The sequence below is a fragment of the Microcebus murinus genome, chromosome 5, assembly GCF_040939455.1.
Source record: "Microcebus murinus isolate Inina chromosome 5, M.murinus_Inina_mat1.0, whole genome shotgun sequence".
Taxonomy (NCBI): Eukaryota; Metazoa; Chordata; class Mammalia; order Primates; family Cheirogaleidae; genus Microcebus; species Microcebus murinus.
In genome coordinates, this window is record NC_134108.1 from 76,584,164 (window position 1) to 76,606,767 (window position 22,604).

The 22,604-nt window shown below is 43.2% G+C and overlaps 1 protein-coding gene across 2 annotated transcripts in view; it reads left to right on the top strand.

Moving 5' to 3' along the window:
* Positions 1–22,604, top strand: part of IMPG1 (interphotoreceptor matrix proteoglycan 1) — a 130,583-nt gene that overhangs the window by 99,633 nt on the left and 8,346 nt on the right. For both annotated transcript variants that reach the window (XM_076003175.1, XM_076003176.1), the window contains 3 exons: positions 397–710; positions 3,524–3,743; positions 22,294–22,492. In XM_076003175.1, coding sequence (XP_075859290.1) covers positions 397–710; positions 3,524–3,743; positions 22,294–22,492 — 733 coding nt within the window. The remainder of the gene's footprint in view (positions 1–396; positions 711–3,523; positions 3,744–22,293; positions 22,493–22,604) is intronic.

The following is a 22,604-nucleotide window of genomic DNA, read 5'->3' on the forward strand; positions in this document are numbered from 1 at the left end:
GAGACGCTGTCTCAAAAAAAAAAGAAAATAAATAAATAAATATGACCATTGAAATAATCAATGCAAATGCTACATCTTTTTTAAAGTTAAACCTAACTTTGGATTTCCTTTTTCATTTTCTATTATTTGGGGAATACTTGGACACAATGAAATTGATCTCAGGAGCTTCCTCCACAGACAGTTCTTGGTCTCCACCTGCTAAGGCCTCTACCTCCCTATCAGAAACTCTACCTTTCTTTACTGCATCTAGCATCTTCTCTCTAACTGATCAAAGTGCCACGGACATAAGGCCCGTTGGCCAGACAGCACTAATCCCAGGGCTCACCATCCCCACCACTGATTATTCCACCATCAGCCAACTGACCCTGGAAATTTCACATCCACCTGCATTTTCAGATGACAGCAGCTCAAGTATCGGCAGCCAAGATATGGTCGGAGACCTAGATGGAATGGATCTGTCCGACACTCCTGCCTCGTCTGATGTACCAGGACTCAGTGGATATGTTTCTACCCCAGATCATTCCTTGGAGGATACCACACCTGTCCCAGCTGAACAGTACATCACCACTAGCTCCATGACCATTGCCACAAAGGGCCAAGAGTTGGTAGTGTTCTTCAGTCTGCGTGTTGCTAACATGCCCTTCTCCGATGACCTGTTCAACAAGAGCTCTCTGGAGTACCAAGCTCTGGAGCAACAGTTCACACAGCTGGTGAGTGGGCACTGCTTACAGTTCTCAATTCTCTGTCATCTTCTTTTTGTTGTTGTTCTATTTTACAATATAATCATTGGCTGTCTTGAGCAATGCAGCTAGAAAAATGGATTCAAATCTAATCGGGGAAGTAAGTTCTGTGATAGACAAATGGGGAAGACACTGCCACCCAGCCTCATCAGAACAAATTTATCCTTCAGATCTTTCCATTATAGTTCTTTCTAACTTAGTTTATCCAGGAATAATACATAACCACTCAAGTAACTGAACCTGGAATCTAAAAACAATCTAGGCCGGGTGTGGTGGCTCACGCCTGTAATCCTAGCACTCTGGGAGGTCAGGAGTTCCAAACCAGCCTGAGCAAGAGTAAGACCCTGTCTCTACTATAAATAGAAAGAAAATAATTGGCCAACTAATATATAATTAGAAAAAAATTAGCCGGGAATAGTGGCACATGTCTGTAGTCCCAGGTACTTGGGAGGCTGAGGCAGGAAGATTGCTTGAGCCCAGGAGTCTGAGGTTGCTGTGAGCTAGGCTGGTGCCACGGCACTCACTCTAGCCTGGGCAACAAAGTGAGACTCTGTCTCAAAAAAATAAATATAAATAAATAAATAAATAAATAAATAAAAACAATCTAAGTTGTAGCCATCTGACAAAAGGGCACAAAGGTAGGATGAGCCAGCACCAGTGAGGCTGAGTCAGGTATAAGAGCTCCTTTTTCAGTTGCCCTTAAGTTCTTGTCAACCTAGAAAATGACTAAACGGCTTATCATCTGGTCCCTAACAAAGAAATGAGAAAGTTGATCGTGATGACATATATCTTTGATAATAAAACACCCCCAAACTCACTCGTTTATTTTGTTTCTACATGTACAATGAGAAATACATATCCAGTAAGAGATGTTGAACTGTATGATACCTCTACCCAGTTATGCTAATTAAAAGTAAATTATATAAGGCATATCACACAGATTGCAGAATTTCTGACAATGGAAAAAACACTTATATGTTTCATAGAAGTTAAATCATTATATAAATTAAAATCCACATAAAACCCAACTTCTCAAGTAAATATCTGCTTTAAAGTGAGACTTTATCTGTGCCATCCCCTCCACCTCTCACCCCCGGCAATGAGGTGAGTAGATATTGGGGAGTCTCAGGGAACAAAGTCCCCGTGAACCCAGCCATGGTGCCTTCACTAAGGCTAAGCTGCCGTAATGAAGAGATTAAGAATATGGTGACTTTAATGAGATACAAGTTTATTTCTCTTTCATGTGATGAGTGGGACACCTCTGCTCTACAGTGTCACTCAAGGACCCACATTTCTTCCATCTTGTAGCTCTGCCAGCCCCAAAGGTGTTTCCCCCTTTGCATGGTCAAAGCTGGGTCACTGGAACAAGCCTGCCTCCACTTGTGAGAAGCAAAAAGAGAAGAAGCCAAGGGAAAGCAATTTCCTTGTAAGCAGGTGACACCAAAGATGCCCACATCACTTCTGCTCATATTCTAGCAGCAGGAACTAATCCCATGGCCACACCTTGCTGCAAGGGAGGCTGGAAAATGCGGTCTCCAGTTAGGCAGCTTCTCCCCTACGAAGAAGAGGGGAATGGGTTTGAGAGAAGGGTCAGCTGGACATCTGCATACCAGGTAAAGACAGGGAGTCCCTACCAGAGGCCAAAGCAATGCTAAGACATGAAGAATGAGTCCAGTCAAAGTAAATAGGAGAAATCAGGAGAGAGGAGATTGAAAAAAGAAGTCCTACACCTTTTATAAAATCTTATTTCATTTACACAATAACCTTGTGAGAGAGGTACCAAAATGTGGGTCAGGGTCAGAGTCAAAATTCTGGTGGGATAGGGACAGAGACAAAGAAAAAGCAGGTCTAAGCCAAGCCTGGGAGATTGCAGCTGGCATCTTTGTGCTGTCTGGGTTCATTGGTGTGCAGTTCATGAATGAGGGCGCTCACTTTTGGGGCCAAAGTCAAGGCAAACATTGCTGAATTTCAAACATTTCTGGGAAATGATCTCAAGGGTGGCTGTAGCTCACAAGAGGCAGGTGTGAGAACCTGAAGCAGAATGCCCTAGAACATGCTTTTGAGATTATTAAACTTTAGTTTGGAAAGGGGTCACTATGGAACCACTTTCTGTTCTCCCTCACAGTTCAGATAAGGGCATGGAGGTACAACACAGAGGAGTGATTGCGTGACTTGATGAAGGTCACACAGCTAGTTGGAGACAGTTCCAGGACTGGCACCCAAGTCTCCTGGCTGCCAGTTTCCTGCTATTGCCACTGCATGACATTTATGTTGACTATGAGACATTTACTGCATAGACAGACATCCTGATGTTTAAGCTTCTGTTTGTTTCAACAGATCATTTGAAATTGGTTGCTTCCAAATAGATGTCCCATTTACACAGACGTAGGTCAGTCTGCTCCTGGGCTTATTTTGGACTGTGGTTCTATTTACTTGGATTTTTTTTTTTTTTAATAACTAACTGAGCCTAGCATTCCAGCTTTGCTGATAGCATTGGCCTGGATTTTTAAAAAGTCATCTATTCTCACAATTCATCATGAGGAAAATCACTGCCCATCCATCTCAATACACAGATAGAAAGGTGGAAATGTGGAACATAATTACTGCAAATAGATCATTAAGTAGTGGTGTTCTGGTCTCACATTAAATCCCAAAACAAAAACATAAACAATAAAAAGGAACTGAAATTTATGCCTCAGATAATGAAAAGTGAATAGAAATAGAATTAGCAGCAGCTGAGCACTTAGAACACAACTAAGAGTAAACCATCTTTTATTTTGCAGCTGGTTCCATATCTACGATCCAATCTGACAGGATTTAAGCAACTCGAAATACTTAACTTCAGAAATGGGAGTGTGATTGTGAATAGCAAAATGAGGTTTGCTAAGTCGGTGCCGTATAACCTCACCCAGGCAGTGCACGGGGTCTTGGAGGATTTTCGTTCTGCTGCAGCCCAACAACTCCATCTGAAAATAGACAGCTACTCTCTCAACGTTGAACCAGGTAAGAGAATCCAACCCAGAGAGTTGTGGGAATTTTGTGTTCATTTTGTTTTGTCTTTAAGCACACAGACCTTTAGGCCCCAAAAACCAAGCTAAAATCACACTTGATAAGATAATGGAAGCTACAGATCATATTCTTAGAAAAGTAGAGTCCTAAGACATGCAGGTTAAAGTTTTCCTGCATCAAAAAATAAATAAACAAAAGAAGCAAAGAACAAGCACATCTCTTGCTTCACAATCTGAAAGTTTTAATTTCCCTTCAGAACAAAACTTCTGCTGTGTTTAGGCGATTTTTTTTTTAATGTAGCCCACAGCCAAGTTCATTTACATTCTGCTAGAATTCAAAAACACTTTCTCAGTGCTCTGCCACAGCCTGGAGGGCTCCTACCTAAGAAAGCTTTCAATCACAGTTAACTATCAGAATAGCCTCTTCTCCACATAATTCAGCATGAAACTGAGACAGTATCCCAAGGAAAGAAAAATAATCATTAGATACAAAATTCAAACTTGGAGAAAGTCACTTCGCCATCACCAAAGAAAGAAGAAAATCATTTTGCTTCCTAGTTGTGTTGTATAGCTTAGCTTCCACGTGCAGATTAAAGCAAAGAAGACTTAAACTTGGAGAAAACTCTTACAGATAGGGGGCTTAGCCCAAAGCTACACAACAGAAAGCAAACATCTGTTCTGATAATAAAGCAGAGTGTGAGTACCATTGTAACCAGCTACACCCAAATTGGGAACTGTTTTCACCATTAGTTTCAAAATTCTGTTTGCTAACCAATTGAAGGAAGCTTTTTATTCCCTGGAGGGCAAGGGGAGGAGGGCTCCAGACTTACTGCCAAAGCTACCTCCCAGTCAGACTCAAAACAAAGCTTCCTAATTGGCTATGAATTAGTGAAGTGAATCTTTAACACCCTCTCTAGGTCTCCGTGGACTAACAATGAAAGCCCAGGGAAAGGGCCTTGGGCAAAACGCAAACCAAAAGGCTCAGTGGGAGACATTTATCTTTGACTGAGCAGGGCTTTCAGCAACTTTAAGAAAATTGCCTCAGTACCTTAGTAAACAGGATCGTTAAAAAGACAGAAGGCTCCGCAGGCATAGAGCCTGCAGTACTTACTTCTGAACAGGAGGCACTAAGTAAGCCCACTGGACCCCCTAAGACATCAAAGACCTTCTAAATGCTAGGGAGATATTGCCTCTTCCCCGGAAAACCGCCTCAGAACTGAGAAGGAACCAGAGGGTCCTTGCCAGGTAGGATCAGGAGGTGAATTTCTTTAGCCAGTTAATAAAGATAACAGGAAGTACATGGGGACAACTTGGAAAGCATAAGGGAGGTGAGAGCCCAGTCCCCTCTCTTCCTTCCTCCCTCAGGGAGCTGACACTACTTAAGGACCCAACCAGCAACACACAGTCAGTGTAAGGAGCCAAGTTAGGTGTTCAGCTGTGGGGACAGGCTTCTCCATGTACCATGTATCCCCCAAAATAAGACAGGGTCTTATATTTATTTTCCTCAAGAAGACACCCTAGGGCTTATTTTCAGGGGATGTGTTATTTTTTTTAAGTACGGTACAACAATCTACATTGATTCAAATATAGTTAAGTCGTCTTCTTCTGGAACATCATCATAACTCTCCAAACCCCGAATTCCATCCTGAATTTCTTGCGACTCTATTTCCTTTAGAACCATTTGGCCCCAATCTCTCATGAGCAATAGAGCTCTCATGGGGCAGATGAGAAGGGCTGCTCGTCTTCTTTACCTGCTCTGCGACAAAATGCATGGGTTGTGCAGATATGCTGCGTATCCACGCCCATCACTAGGTCTTATTTTGGGGGTAGGGCTTATATTGTGCAAATGCTTAGAAATCCTGCTAGGGCTTATTTTATGGGTAGGTCTTATTTTCGGGCAAACACAGTAGGTGCTTCTTTAGCAGTGTCTTCAAAGGAGAGCAGGAAGCCATTGGTGCAGAGTGAGGGTTGTGTAAGGGACACTGGCAATGTTGGAAGGAAGCACAGCGCAGCAATGGCCTTGCTCCCCAGCCCTGAATGTGAGTCCTGGGTGCAAACGGCAGCACTTCATTTCCACAATTGGAAAGTGCAGGTGCTAACATTTGTGAGGACTAACCGAAAGAATATTTGCAATACTGAACACAGGGTTTGACAAATCGTAATTGCGTAGTGGCCACGGGCCGAGTTCCCTTGGTCCTCTGAAGGTTCGCTGAAAAATCAACTCGCAGAAGGAAGATTAATTGGAGAGAAGGCCTACAGACGTATTTAACGTGTATACACAGGAGCTTTCAGAAGGAAAACCCAAAGATACAGGAAGCAGTGTCCATTGTTATGCTTAGGTTCCACAAAGTACGGGCAGCTGTGTAGAAATATGAATGGACAAAGAGGGCATGATGTAATGCTCACAGACTGAGTGAGGAGACCCAGCGAAGCCTGTCTGTCTGGGCCACCAGCTCCTTCCAGCTGTCAGTGTGGACATTGCACAGCAGCAGTCGCAAGACCAGCCTCAGTGGGCCACGCATGTACAGCCTCCGTCTCTGCCACCGCAGCAACTCAGTTTATGTCCCCCTGTGCTGGCTCGGGGTGTGGGCGAAGGCAGGGAGCTGACAGGAAAGGGTCCATGTCTCAGCCGTCCTGCTCTAGGTTCTTCTCCACCTTTCTGAGCATGTATTTCTTCCTTCCGGGTATGGGGCAGACCCTCCATGGAATGGGGATCTTACTGACCTACAGTCAAACAAGGTAGATCAGATCATGTCTTCATGCCCAGTTTTTACACAGATAGGGCAGAGGGAAAGTTAGAATAATAGTTTTAGGTTTTATGGCTGGCTTTGGGGGAAAAAACAGCTTCTGGTTTCTATGACCTACCTGCCTTGGGGAAGAGGGATTCTAGTTTCTATGGCTAGCCCCAGGGGACAGTGAGGGGCCGGAGACAGGAGGGCAGGAGAAGTTCAGAGAAAAATGTTTGCTTCTGAGGCTTTCAATTTGGGGTGCTGTTTTCTGAACCCCAACAGTTGCCTAATAAATGTTAGCAGTTATTATTGCAACATGGTCACAATTAACTAGTCATTGGTGGCCTGTGTAGGGAACCAGCAAAAACGATACAAAGTAGCATGACAAGGTATTTATGTGAGGGTTGCAACCGAAATTATTTTCACTAATTTCTTGTGAACGGTTCTATGCAAACTTTCCTCTTAGAAGTCAATGGCAGTAAAAATGAGATGGTGCTAAGGTCAATTTCAGCCTTTGCTGGTGCCAAATATATGCTGAGCTAAGAATGCCTCCAGGCTACCCAGTGTACTATGGGGTACAGGCCCAATTCTTACTTTTAATGATGGAACAATAGGTGAAAGCTGGTGCATGCTTGCTTTTCAGAGGTGGCTCAAGCCTGCCTGAATCAGCACAAAAACCTCCAGAGAAATAGACTTGCTAGAGCCAAGTGAAGCAGTGAATCTGAATGAAAGCTGTTGAATGAATGAATGACCACTCATGGTAGTAACTACAAGGGAGATACTTTGCGAAAGCTACTGAAATGTTACAGTCAGCTTTCAGTAAACTCTATTCCTTACCAGATACCTGCAGAGTCAGAGTGACAAGATCTAAATTTTAAATACCTTCAGGAATGAGTGGAAGCGGTGTGCCAAGCCATGGCTGTGGCGAGCCAGTTAGGACGTGAAGGATGCTTCAGCTGAAGGGTTTGAGGACAGCAGAATTAGAAAGTCAAATATTGATTTTGTAAAAGTTAAACAATGAACTGTATGAATTCGTCTATGTAAATTAAAGTGAATAAATCCTGTATTCCAAATGGGTCCTACTTACAGTGCGCTGTGCATAGGTGAGAAGCCACTATGCCAAAGTGACCCCAGAGGTTTTCCTTTTAATCCACAATGAGCTGGAAGGAAGAAGATATGAGCAGGCAGGGAGGGACAGGCAAAGAGTGGCAGTGGGCACAGGGGGTAGTCACTGATAAGGTGGGCTTCCTCACTCACGCCTGGGGGTCCTAGTTTAGTCACTTCACCAAAGGCAGAGGGTAGATCCCCCATGCCACCAGCAAGCAGGCTCTAGAGCTGGTGATTGAGACCTTGACCGTCCTCTGCATGATGGATCCAGAACAGTAGCATTCGTCCACCATGGTACAACGTGTTAACGTGGGAAAGCCAGTCCTTGCCCAAAGGAATTTGCAGTGTGGTGGGAAAGGGATGTACATCTTAGAACTATGCTGGGATCAAAACTATGTCTTTTTCATTCCAAAAGACTTTTTACTGACCACTTTCTCATGTGCCAGGCCATCTGTAAATTCCTGTGGGCTTGGGAGTCACTAAGGGATGGTCCCATAATGAAGAGAGCAATGAGTTTTTTTTAAATCTCATTTTGTTAAGACCTGGTAGCCTGAACAGAAGGGAGGATGTAGGAGTAGAAATAAATGTAAAGAATTCTAGGCGCTCGGCGTTGGTCAATGAGATAACCTTCCATGGTTGGCGATGGTCAGGACTGAGCAGGCGGTGGCGGCCACAAAGGGCGGGAGCTGGGGAGGCAGGACACGGGCCGTGCAGGGTACACAGCTGTACCAGCTGCCACTGGAGGGAGGTGGCTGCAGAGGGAAGGAGGTGTGTGGTGGTCACGTTCACACTGGCACAGACTCGCCAACACCACCCTCACTCACACCTACTCCTCGTAGTTCCAGTCTGGGGAGGAGGCAGCACCAAAACCCATTAAAACTCCCCACTACTGCTTCTGAACGCAGTTAATTAATTTCTTAATTCTATGAAGCTACATATCTTATAAAACCTCTTGAACATGCAATTTAAAACACTGTTCTAAAAAAAAAAATAGCCTGTACAGTTACAGTAAAGTATTTCCAGCATCAGTACTCCTATATACAATTTTAGTTTGGCGAAACACATACAAAAATTTTTTTTTTATTATAAGAGAAGTAGGTGTCTAAATTTTAAAGCAAACTAGCTGAAAATGTGCAGAATATGATTTTTAATCATGTCCTTTTTTAAAAAAAAATTAGCACTATGACAGCTATTTTGCTTCTAGTTTTTCAGTGTGACTGACTGATCCAGATTTTCTCCTTTTGGTGGTGTGTTTGAGTGTAGGCTGTCATGGTGACTGACAAACGAGCTGATCACAGTGTCCTCCGAGTACAGCCAACCAGTGCAACCAATTGATCGTGCTGCCTCTCGGGTCACTGGACTCTGAACGAAGATAATTACTTCAGGTTCCTGGAGAACAAGGACCTAAATTCTGATTTACACGGCTCTTGGCTCTATTGCCAGGGTGGTCTTTTCAGGTCAGGCTAATGCACAGCAGGACCCGTCCTTTAGCATCTAGGAGGACAGGCTCTCGGGGCACTGACTGTCACAATCCCTGATGCCACCAGAAGGTCACTTTAGCAAACACAAGAAGTGCCCCTGATTCAGGTTTTGATCAAGCATTTGCTTGAACTCACTAATGCTGGTCCAGTCTGCTGTGGAAATTCTCCTTGAAAGAGGAGTCAAAGGCAGAAATCTGGAGAGAAAAAGGGCAGCTGCAGGAAACACCACATGTCAGTAATAAATACTTAGCTTTGTCTCTGGGAAAGAATCCCAAGAATCTATCCTTGGAAAATGGAGAGGGCATCCTAATGGTTTTAACCTTTTTCCCAGTGAGGATGACCAAATATAGCAAAACTGAGTTACTGGATTTCTCACCCTTTCTCCCTTCCCAGACCACCTTCTTAGAAGAACTGAGAGAGCCAAGTGGAATAACTAAAAACCCAGAAGGCCGGGCATGGTGGCTCACGCCTATAATCCTAACACTCAAGGTCAGGAGTTTGAGACCAGCCTGAGCAAGAGCGAGACCCCCATCTCTACTAAAAATAGAAAGAAAATTAATGGGCCAACTAAAAATATATAGAAAAAAAATTAGCCAGGCATGGTGGCACATGCCTATAGTCCCAGCTACTCGAGAGGCTGAGGCAGTAGGATCACCTGAGCCCAGGAGTTTGAGGTTGCTGTGAGCTAGGCTGACACCACGGCACTCTAACCAGGGCAACAGAGTGAGACTCTGTCTCAAAAATAAATAAATAAATAAATAACCCAGATATTCTCAGAAATGTCTGCATTTTCCTCCTGCCTCTCCTGGAATATCCCCTCGCTGCCCTTCTCCGCATGGGCCCACCATTGTCATACACCAAGGTGCAGCCCATGAGCAAGGTGAGTAAGGTCCTCCCTCCGCAAGGCCAGTCCCCCGGGCCTCCAGAGTCATGGCCCTGCCTCCCCCAACCCTATCAAAGAAGCACCCTCAAAATGTAGAAACCATAATCGTCACAGATAGAGTGAGCACATGTCAAAGTTTCGTTTAACTTGTTAATAAACGAATCATTAGGATGACAAAGGTGGTTTAAAGAGGATATGGAAACTGGGATTTTATTATATTAGTGTTAGCCAGAGAACAAAAGAGAATGATGAAATAAGATTGGTACATATAAAACAGAAAATACAATCCTTGTATCATCATTTTTTTGATATATGAACTTCTAACTTTATAGAGTTGTAAAATGTCTGGGCCATAATCGATAGTAAATAGTGCATCAAAGTTACTGCCTTCTATGCATCAGCAAACTTTTTTTAAAGGTCCAGATAGTAAATATTTTAGGCATTGCAAGCCAAAAGGCAAAATCAAAGGTATTATATAGGTAATTATAGAACCATTTAAAAATTAACCATTCAAAAATGTAAAAAAAAATATTCTTAGCTTGCAGGCTATACAAAAGCAAGTGGCTGGTAGGATTAGCCCACATGAGGTCCCTGTCCACCAGGTGGGATTGTTAGTATGCTGACATGACATTGAAGGCCATGCAGTAAACTTTTCTCCTTATTTCTAAGCATCGAATAATTTTTCCTAAACTTTCAACCATCGCCCAGCCTGTTTCTCCGGCCTTTGCCGTTACAGAAAAGTTTCACAGGTAAATGACAGTACAATCATGATGCGGACTCCTGTTCGTTCATACACACAGTGGGCAGTTATGGATTATCTGCCACACAGGCACTGTGACAGCCACCAGGACCCAAAGATGAATCAACCTCCTCGCTGCCCTCAAGGAGCTAAATGCCTAAGAAGAAAAATAGAAGCACATAGAAAAAGCTATATAATAGGATCTGTTAAATACTGTAATCAGAACTGTGAACAGAAATGTTATGGAGCACAGGGGAGGGAGCGATTAATCCTACAGAGGCAAGGAGGGGGTATCATGGCAGGCTTCGCTGACGGGCAGTGCCATCGGGCTGGGCCGTGGTGTATGACGGTGGTGGGCCCAGGCACAGAAGGGCAGCGAGACGGTATTCCAGGAGAGGCAGGAGGAAAATACAGACATTTCTGGGAATATCCGGGTTCTTCAGTTATTCCACTATGATTACAGCTTTGGATATGGAGCAGGGAGCCAAGGGAGCTCAGATTGGAAGACAGGGAAAGCCAGACTGAGCCAGCTCGCTTAAAACCAGGTTTTCTAAAAACCCCTGTCAAATCTACTTGCTTCCATTTTCTACTTGCTTCCTATTTCTCTTTCTTTTTTTCCCCCCATGAATTATAGTCTTTTAAAATTAAACTTTAATACAATTTTGGAAAGTTTGAAAAGTCTTCAAAGTAAGTACTAGACAGGCCTTAAAGTGTTCTCAAGTTTATAAAATAAAAACACAGCTTATCATTCATAAAGTATTGCAAGTTTGGAAAATACTTAGTAAAAATATATAAATAAGTACAAAGAGTACAACATAGATTAATTTGGGTTTTTCTTTTTTATTTTAAATGTAAAAAATAAGGCAAAAGTTAATAAGATGCCTTAAGAATTTAAAAAGACTCCAAACATCTTTTAGGGGAAACCAGTTCTAAGGAAATTGACATGAGGTGGATTGATTGACCTGTACCCTATGAAGTAGGTGTCTGGAGGCCAGAGAGAGGCCAGGGCTGAAAGTATACATTTGGGAAACCTCAGCTGAAGCCAGAGCTCAGGTAAAAAAAAAAAAATGGCCAGGGCAATGTGCAGGGCAAGAGGTAAAGAGAGCTGGGAACAGAACTCTGAGAAACTCCATCATTTAATGGGGAGACAGAGGATTGTCAGTAAGTGCAGTCACGAAAGAGCAGTGAGGAGGGAGGGAAAGCAGGGCAGGATGACTCTGCAGAAAGCCACAAAAGAGAAGCAGCAGAATCCAGGTCCACAATTTCAGCAGCTGCCAGTGAACAAAGGGTGGAGGTCATGTAAGTGGACCATTAAGGGTCTTTAGAACTCTTCAGTGAGGTTGGAAATAGAAAATGAGAAAGTCAACAAGCTCCGGTCACCTCCTGCCTTAGAACTGAGAGCAAAGAGCTCTCAGATGTTAGGCTCCTTCCTTTCCAGAAACCAGATGATTACATCTCAAAGGGACGACACCCAGGCCCTTGAGAATAACCTTCCTTATTCTCAAATTGTAAAAGTGGCAAGAGGCTTTTTTAAAGCATTGACATCTCAAAGGTGCATAGTAAGAATTTGAAATTACCGATATTCCTAACTAACTGCTCTAAGAAAAGGGAGGTCCAGGCCTTGGAGTCAGGATGGGGACAGTCTAAAGTTTAGAGGGAAACCAAGGGGAACAGTAAGATTCTGTAGGTCAAAGTCACATTTCTTGTCTATGCCCCCAATTGTATTATATTTACAGGCAATGCCTGGACAGACTATTTATTAAGTTTCATTTGCAAAATTTGACACAAATTCCAATCAAGTCTTTCTCTTTTCTTTTCCTTTTGCCTAATGTCAGAGTGGGAAAGTAGTTTGTGGTATTAATGGTGGGAGGGCGAAGTGTTATTCCATCACTACTTTTCAACTAAAGAGAAGACAGAATTTGAAAGATCTTATGAGATTCCTCGGTGAATATCATTTCACATGCAGATCCGCATCTGAATTCCTGGATGTGTCCTCTATGTGAGGGTTAGCAACCCGTTAGGCCAAATAACACTTGCAGAGGTGCAGGCATGTCGGAGAAGCTACACGCTGTTATTACTGCATTTGGTTTGCCATTTACCTTTTGAAACCCCCCCTGAATAAATGAATCTGTGATATAAAAAGTATAAACCAGTGTTAGAACTTTCTGTGATTTATCAACTGAAAAACCGAATAAATCACAGCTTGCTCGGTATTCTGCCAGCATCCCCGGCAACTAGAGGCGTCTTTCATTTGGGCTGCTATGAAAATTCTTCAGAAGCATGTAGAGCTTTTGTGCCGGTTAGTTTTGCAGGTTGAAGATTTCAAAAATGCAAGACCACGTATAACTTATTCTCTCCTTGAATTCCTAAGAAGCCACCTCAAAAATGGGCAGCCCTCGAGGCTGGTAAATGGTAAACATTAAAATTAATTACAGTCTGGCATCCAGGACGCTTTTGTAAAAATGTGGATCAACAAACTCATTTTCTCTAGAAAATGCATAATTTGCAAGACTCCCATTTAATCACCAGCTCAGAAATGGTGGTAGATGTCACTCATCACAATATTGACAATAAAACAATGATAATAGCTACTATTAAGTGACAGTGTTTTTAATCTTAATAAACAGGCAATGTATCTTTCTCCCCATTATATAGATGGAGAAACTGTATTTCAGAGAGGTATAAATAATTTACCTTTTACTGGTCACACAAGTGCTAAAGCTGAGATTCAAAGCTAGGTTTGTGTGCCTCTTTCAACTCTACCCTGTAGCCTCTTTACAAAAAGCAGCCTTACAAACCCACCAAACTGGATATACAGAGGCTGTTTAATTAGAAAATGTCATAACACATTTCAATTTAATTAACCCTAAATGAATTCTGTTAGTTTCTACACTTCACCAAATGAAATTTCCTGTGATATTTTGTCATATTCTTAGAATGCAAAAAAAAAAAAAAAAAGTGTTCACTCTCACAAACAAAAGTCCCAAATGTCCAAATATCCTAATGTCCATTTTATATGCTGGAACAATCATAAGAATTATCCTTCTAGGTGATTCTTCCCAACCTCTCCCCTCTCCCTGGCTCCCTCATCTCCTACGCCCCAGGCCCTGTCTCCTAGGGTACACTGCTGGCTCTTTGCCTTTTGGGATGCCCATCACTAGAGAGTTCCTGTTTAATGCCTATCTCCACTAGAGAACCTCAACGCTAGCTGGACTGGTGATACATTTCACCCCTCCCAGGGCTTCAATCTGTGCCCTCATTCTACACCTCAACCACCCCTTCCAGCTTCCTTAAGATACTCCTGGAGCCTTTCATCCAACTCCTTAATGCAAACCCCTCCACACAAGCCTGGACGTTAGCCCAGCTGCAGGGCCACCTCCCACTGCCCCTGATGTTAGAGCTGTCTCTCCACCCTCTGATCCTGGGACATTTAGGCCCTGACCCTAATACCAATTCACCCAGAACACCTCTGTTTGGGAGATACAGATAATGGCCAAGAGCTGAGATAATTCTTCAACCTCACATCCAGGGCAAATGTGTACGGATATTCACACATCCACAAATATAAGAAAGGATGACTGAGAGCCTACTATAAACTATTGGCGGTGGTTGTTCTTGAGAGTGGTGTAGAATTGAAATGGAATTCAAAGTGCCTCACATCGCTTGCTCCTATAAACCAGAAAGAACTCCCATTTCTGCAAATGTGCATTAAGCTCATGGGCGTGGTGTTGTGTTATGTGCTATTTATCATTGAATATTCTCACTCTAATCCTACCCCTCAGCAATAAGCCATAAGCAAAACATTTTGGCCAATAACAATCAAATAATGAAGCAATGAAACAATAACTTAAATGTATTTAAAAAAATTTTTTTTTTAATCATTGAATTGCATCAGCAGTTTTGGAGGTGTCATGAAGCACTCCTATTGTCTTTATCCTGGTAGAACACCCAGAATGGGAGATAGATGTATATTTGAGTTGGAGGGACAGTACTGATCACCTGATTTTAAACATTCCATTTTATAGAAGAGAAAGGTGAGATCCAAAGAGCCTAACTTATGTTCCCAGGACCACAAACAATTTCTAGGAACCAGGCCTTCCCACCCTGGGCACTTCCCTAAGGCCTGTTTATTGTCAGAATGGATGTGGGGTCCCCTCCCTCTCAGGGTACAGATAACCCCACAGTGTTCTCAGGATGTGGGGAAATAAGCCCGAGGGACCCGTGTGGAAGGCGAGGTCCCTGTGTTGCATCTCAGATGAACCCTCCTCAGTAGAGGGACATATGTATTCAAATTACTAAGCGCTAAGCCCCAAGCACTATGTAAAAAAATGACATTCGGGCATTGAGAACAGTCAGACTGCCAGGGCCACAGTAAGACTTCCTGGGCTCTAGGCCCTTTTGCCTTCATGAATATTAATAAAGAATATCAGTATTAATTAAGAACATTTTAAAATTATATCTTAAGACCGCGTGACTATAAAGACAAATATCATCCAGGTTGGCTTGTAGTAATTTTTTTTCTGCCGATTTTAAAGGAAACATTTTCACAGGCTCCTAAAAGTAATAGAGGGCCCTAAAGCTGTGCGTCCCTGCACTTTGCTATTGACTGTGACGAGTAAGTTTGCCATTCTCTGATGCCCCAGGTAAAGGAAGGACCCCCTCACCCCCTCCTCCTCCTCGCCACTAACAAAACCATGACCTCGGTTATGAGCTGGGGCCCAACAGCTGCCCCTGCAGCGGGCGGGAGCGCTCTGGTCCCCTGGTGCCCGCGCGAGGCTTGGTCACGCCGGGGCGTGGCGGGGCCGCCCGACTCCGGACTCCAGCCAGGGCCGTAGCTCGGCCTTTCTGAGATGAGAAAAGAAGACGCAGGAGTGTCCGCCACATCGCCCCAGCCGTGCAGGCCCGACCTGCCGCTGTAGTCGCGGAGTAGTCACGGCTCTGTCAGCCGGCCCCTGGCGCTGCTCCCGCCACCGCTCCAATTGCTTGCAGACCGCGCTTGGCTGCACCGAGGCGCGCGGCACGCTGGTTTTCCACGAGACAGGAATCAGTTCGGGTACTTAAAACCTCATTCTCCAAGTCCAGTCCCACTTCTTTTGCAGTGGAGCGCCATCTAGCGAACACTAGGTTTCATCGCACAGGGGGAAACAAACGCGCACAAAAGAGACCCGAGGAACCCTCAGCCCAGGTGGAGCCTGAATTTTAGACAAGCTGAGTTGAAATCCCGCCCTTGGACAGGACCCAATCAGAGGAGATGTCTCGCTTTCTGTCCAACACGTTGAGTGAGATGGTGACAGCTGCCAGAGGAGGAGATGATGAAATGATAAAGGTTAGGGAGAGAAAGGCAATCAGTACCCAGCCACTAGGGCTTGGGGCAAGCGCGTGGGGACAATGTGGGGGTGGGGAGTGGGGCATGAACTTGAGTTGGAGAAATGTGAGTCTGAAATCCTCGCTCAGAGGCCTGGAAGACCTGCCGGCCCTAGTTTCGGGCCTGACAGCCATAAGTGCATTTGGCATCAGAAACAGGCAGTTTGAAAAAGAGACAGACTTATACCATCAGGGACCTATGACCTCCAGGAATTTATAAACTTCTTGATGACAGGACCATAATCTTTTTAACTTTAACTGTAAAACGCCTCAAAGTGTTCCCTGCAGGCAGGGGACATTGATTTAAATGCTTTTTGATCACATGATGAAGAGCTGAGAGACATCCTTCCTCAGTCAGCCAATTGGGAATGCTTTTCAGGTCCTTTGGAATGCATAAAGTAGACATTATATAAGCAAATCCAGGGGAGAAACTGATAGATAAAATGCACTTACACTGAAAATCTCAGAATGATACAAATATTTCCAAGCCCTACATGGCAGCTCGCATATTTCAAACCATGTTCATGGCTGTCACATTTGAACACCAGAAAAAATGATTTGGAGCCACTGTACTGTCAAGACTGTACTTTCCACAAGAAACACTCTGCCTCTGTCTCTCGTGAAAGGGTGGTGGCAGACAATGGTTTTGAGCTTTTGTTTAGTTATTCAAAGGAAAGCATTCATAGACGCCTGATCTGTCAGCTGATCAAAGTGGAGATGCTGGTGTGGAGGGGACCTCACTTTCCCCCATCCCCTATTAGCCCCTTGGAGCCCTGAGGTGTCTCCTGGAAACCCCTTACTTGAAAACCACTAGAACGATGTAAAAAGCCAACCATTGTAAACAGACAGGTATGAATGTTAATCTTGGGTCCTACTTACTAGCTAAAATGGGCTTCAATTTTCTCGCCTACGAAAATTATGTCAGAAATACTGGGCCGGGCGCAGTGGCTCACGCCTGTAATCCTAGCACTCTGGGAGGCTGAGCTGGGAGGATCACCCGAGGTCAGGAGTTCGAAACCAGCCTGAGCGAGAGCGAGACACCCCCCTCCCCCGTCTCTACTAAAAATAGAAAGAAATTAATTGGACAACTAAAAAAATATATAGAAAAAATTAGCCGGGCATGGTGGCACATGCCTGCAGTCCCAGCTACTCGGGAGGCTGAGGCAGGAGGATCGCTTGAGCCCAGGAGTTTGAGGTTGCTGTGAGCTAGGCTGACGCCACGGCACTTACTCTAGCCTGGGGAAGAGAGTGAGACTCTGTCTCAACAACAACAACAAAAAAGAAATATCTCTATGGATTTGGAAGGTGGTTGTGAATGTTAATGGAGACACATATTTAAACTGGCACAGTGCCAAACACATAATGGCCGTTGGTAAAGGCAAGCTCCCTGTCTCTATAAATAATTGCCCTTTCTACTCCTGGTGAAGCTGGAGATTCAGGCTCATGGTCCCTCCTGGGGATACTTCAGGTACAAGGCCTGAAATGGAATGACATGTGTGCTCTGACCACAGCCAGAAACCACATGGGATGCTGAGGACCAGGCCAGGACCTGTAGGTGCCAGAATGGACATGGACCTTTTCCACCAACTGCTAACTAGAAGCTACTGACACTGTCTGACTCGCCAAGCCAAGTGCCCTGAGCTGCTTCTGTGGAGAGATTTCAAATCTGCTCTGCAGAAGAGCTATCCACATGGATGAAGAACAGAAAATTAAGTTATTTTGTCAGCAAACAATTATAATAAGCCCAGAGGATACCCTAAACCATACTAGGTATTTATTGAATGTGGCCCATACAGGCTCATGGTGAAACCTCTCTATAGTGTCAACCATAACAATAATCAAACCATAACAATAATCAAATAAACAATAATCAAAAGGGGATTTAAGCAAATCCAGGAAGCTAAAGCAATCATAGACCAATTAGTCTACACACCAATCGTGAGGATTTCACTTCCTCAGATCCACTAACAATTTTGATTATGACTTGAAAATATTCTCCTAGAAAATGGCACCTTTTTTCCTTTCAAATTTGTTGATCACAAGTCTACATAATGTGTAGATTATTATTGAGCAAATCAACAGCAAAAAGTCGGAAGTTCCGACTAATTTGTTTTGTACAAATGCTTGGGGACGTGTCAAGGAAGAGACAAATAATTGTATGGCCTACCCAGGAATGAGTCCATCATTCTAAGGAGAAAAGTCTTTGGGATATGACAGAGAAAGAAAATGATAACCACATCGGGAAAGCTTTGCTTAAGAAAGTCCTGCAAGTTAAACTTCCATTCATCATATTAATAGAACCAGTCTTTTTTCTTCTATCTCTTTCGTGGCTCTTCCTCCCCAGAATCAACACACATCCAATTCTCAGTCTTTGCCTAAAGCCCAAAGTTTCAGTTGCCCCTTGAAAAATGACATTTAAATATAGAGGGTCATCAAAATACAGACGGGAAATATTTTTAGGGTAATAAGAGTTGCTTCACAAATTAATGTTGTAAATATGGTCTCTTCTGTTTTGACTTTATCTGCAATTGCCTTCACTTGCCATATTAGGAGACGGTCCAACAGTTCTCCCTTGGGGCTCTTCCCTTTCCTGGAACTTCTCACAGATAGGAGTGAGACCCGTCAGGGGACTTGACACAAAGAGGCATAACATGGGCCACAATCAGCTTTGCTGGCCCTCAGCTCTAATTTGCTCACTTTACTCATCTGTAAAGTGGACAAATTAGTCTAGAAAGTCTCTAAAATACCTCCTAGCTCTAAAATTCTATCCGAAATGTAAAATTTTAAACATGGATAAAATAAAAATCTAAAACAATGAGCTAGTCTGAAATTCTTAGTGCTGAAAGGTTTTGAAAGATTACGTTGGTATTTGTTGAATGAATGAAAGTTGTCTTAGAAACCCATGAAGGCATACACAGCAAACAAAACGTAAGCTCGGTGATTGAAAGTTTCCTACTTCTTCTCTGTAGACTGGTCCTAAATAAATAACATGGGGAAAGCAAGTATTTTATTAACTGGTTGCATTTATTCTTCAAATATACACAATTCAGGACCCCCACATTTGGATAAATTCATTTCTCCAGTGATGCCTTCCTGTGTTCTATGCAGCTTTACTGATACATAGACTATTCCTGGCTGGACTAAAGGAAATGATGGTAAAATATAAATATATACTTTCACGGAGAGACTCTTTTGGTTATCACACATTTCCTATTATTCCTCAGTCACAGAATCCGTGCATTCATCAGCTTTCCAAGTTAAATATATTTCTCCACTGCAGGGAGAAGGAAATGGAACTTCTGACTATTCCCTCTCAGCTTCTGTTTTCAAGACTAGAATTGTGAGTGTAAAGTTGCTGACGGCTGTTATTTACTAAACCAGGCCCTGGACATGAAATCACCTGGGTTGTCAATGAAAATTTGAGTTAGTTCCTAAACGGTGACAAGGATCCCTCAACTAACATGCCAGCTTTGGGAACTGTGAGGCAGGGAAAGCCGGTTCACACTATCCAGGCCTGATGGTCCAAAAGGGATCCACAAGTGGCAGAAAACACAACTTCACATAAGTTGTGTCTTGGCAGACCTACCTTGCTGGGAGACCCCAAAATGTGTTTTTCAAGGACCTGCTCTTGCCCAAACATGTATGCTGGTCACACCGACCTCCCTCACTTTAACATCTTCCGCCACAAGGAGGCGCTGGATCAGAACAGTGAACAAAAGCATTTCCTTGAAAGTCCACCCACCCTCACACAAGAATTTCTGTGGTTAGTATATTTGGCAAAGCAGCTGGCTACTTTCTCTGCTTGAAGATTCACAATAGACATCAACTTATTAATGACCCTAAAAGGTTTGAAAGTAAAAAGAGAAGGGGATGGGGTTGGAGGGAGAAAGAAGGCAAGGGAAAGAGAGAGAAGAAATCTGTTATATTTATTTTATACATCATTTTTAAAAACCTATTTAGCAACTGAACTTTTTATTATAAAACTTATCCAATCCTGCTGAATTAGAGTTCAGCAAATGTTCCCACTTGGGAAATACTAGAACAGATGATCTCTGTAGTCATCTTCTTTCTAAAAATTCTAAGTTCTATTTACACATCTGCTAAAGCACAATTCTGATCATACCCTTCCTTTGCTCAAAAATTCTCTGTGGCTCCCACTTGCCTGTAAAGTCCAAATTCCTTAGCATGGCATTCAGAGATTGGCCTTAACTTACCTTTCCAGTCTCACTTAGTTCCCTTCCTTCCCACCCACAAGTCTCTGCTCCTTCTAACTGGGTTTGCCCTGATGTCTCTTCATGTTTCTGTTGTTTTCCCACTTCTGTGCCTCTGCTCACGCTGCTGTCTCCAGTTGGAATGCCTTTCCCAGTGTTTGCATGTACAAATGCAGTCCACTGTAACCACTTTGGTACGAGCGTCGACTATAGTCAACAGCCACAGATGAACACGCACAGTGACTTTAGCCAACAGCCATGATATGACTTTTCTAATTTTTCATTTCTCAAAATAAAATTGTGAACATTTAAAAATGACGTAATGAAAACATATATGTATATGTTACCTATTCTGATATTTACATGACAAGAAAAGCTGCCTGTAAAGTAAAACAAGCTTTCAGTGCTTTCAAGTTTTCCTCATCACACAGGAGCAAAACGGATTCGTCGTCAATGCACCGCACAAACTATGGTGCGGACCATGAGTGCCGGCTGTGGGCAAGGTTTCACGGCCGGTGAACGCCTTACAGAAGTGGTTAAATGCTCAGTTCAAAGCAATCCCCTCCATGATCTCTCTAAATTTATCTTCTTTAGAACTTAGAGCTCTTATACTGGACAAGTTTGGGGGCTTCTTGTATAGAATTATCTGTATACATTTCTTACTTCCCCTAAAGTTTTTAGAAAAATGGTTTCATATATGGTTGGCTAGTCCCTAGTTCCTTGCACATAATAGGTGCTTATTACAAGAATAATCTGAAGAGTAAATGGCTGATGTGATTAAACAGGAAACCATCCCAGAGCAGAAAGAACAATGGTCTGATGACAAGAGGCCTGTGCTGGTTTTGCCATTAGCACTTGGGGACTCCGACCATTTGCTTCTCTGCTGAGAGCTGAATGTGCTCAGCTCTACAAGGACAAGGAAGGGCACACAGGGGCCACTGGCCTTCCAGAGCTAAATAGTCTGAGATTTTCTTGATTTCTAATCTACTTCCCAAAGAATCTGAGACAACCATATAGGATTAAGAATAGAGTAAAATAGAACAATTAATGACAAGAAAGAAGAGAATCTATGTACTTTTCAATAGGGAAGAAACAGTTAATCCAAAAGAATGAATCTCTAACATTAGGACCTTAGCAACAGACTAAGAGGAAATTTTTTTTTTAATTAGGAAATCATCCTGAGTTTTCAATATTGTCCACATAAATGACTGACTACTTTCCTACTTCATAAATGCTTACTTAAAAAAAAATACTAACAAAAAAAATCTTAATTCTCTAATGCTGTGGTTAACAAAATGTGTTCATGGATCAGATGCATCAACATCACTGAGAATCTGTTTAGAAATACAAATTCTCAGACCCCATTCCTCCTGCATCAGGAACAACGAGGGTGGGCCTCAGGAATCTGTTTTAACAAGGCCTCCATGTGATTGTGAGGCACACTAAAGTTTGCACATAATTGCATTTATTTTTTTATTTTTTTGAGATGCAGTCTCATTCTGTTGCCTGGGCTGGAGTGCCGTGGCATCATCATAGCTCACAGCAACTTCAAACTCCTGGGCTCAAGCAATCGTTCTGCCTCAGCCTCCTGAGTAGCTAGGACTACAGGCATGTGCCACCATGCCCAGCTAATATATATATATATATTTTTTTTTTAAGTTGTCCAGCTTATTTCTTTCTATTTTTTTAGTAGAGATGGGGTCTCGCTCTTGCTCAGGCTGGTCTTGAACTCCTGAGCTCAAACGATCCTCCTGCCTTGGTCTCCCAGAGTGCTAGGATTATAGGCGTGAACCCCCATGCTGGCCCATAATTGCATTTAGAACTAAATATATCACTTGTGTCTATAGACCCATATTTTTCTTCAAAGATACAGCATGTGGTTTTCTTTTCACTCCTGTCTGATATCACTACCATGTAACCCACTCCAAAATGGGGCTACGGTAAATGTACTTGGTCTCTTGCCTTCGACAGCTTCCAGTTTCACTGCTTAGGTATCCATGCATTCTTTAAAATCTGCCCCATCTCTTACAGCTGATCAAGCAGATCCCTGCAAATTCCTGGCCTGTGGTGAATTTGCCCAGTGTGTAAAGAATGAGTGGACCGGGGAAGCGGAGTGTCGCTGCAGACCGGGGTATGAGAACCAGGGGCTCCGGGAACGCCTGGCCCCAGGCCTGTGTGCCCCTGGCACAGAGGAATGTGAGGTCATCCAGGGAAAAGGAGCTCCATGCAGGTAGGTCGGGCACTCTGACTTCACAGACCCCAAATGTTCATTACTTGTGCTTCTGAGAAACGCATCATCAGAATAAATTCATATGCTTCTTTAAACCCATGGTTCTCAAACT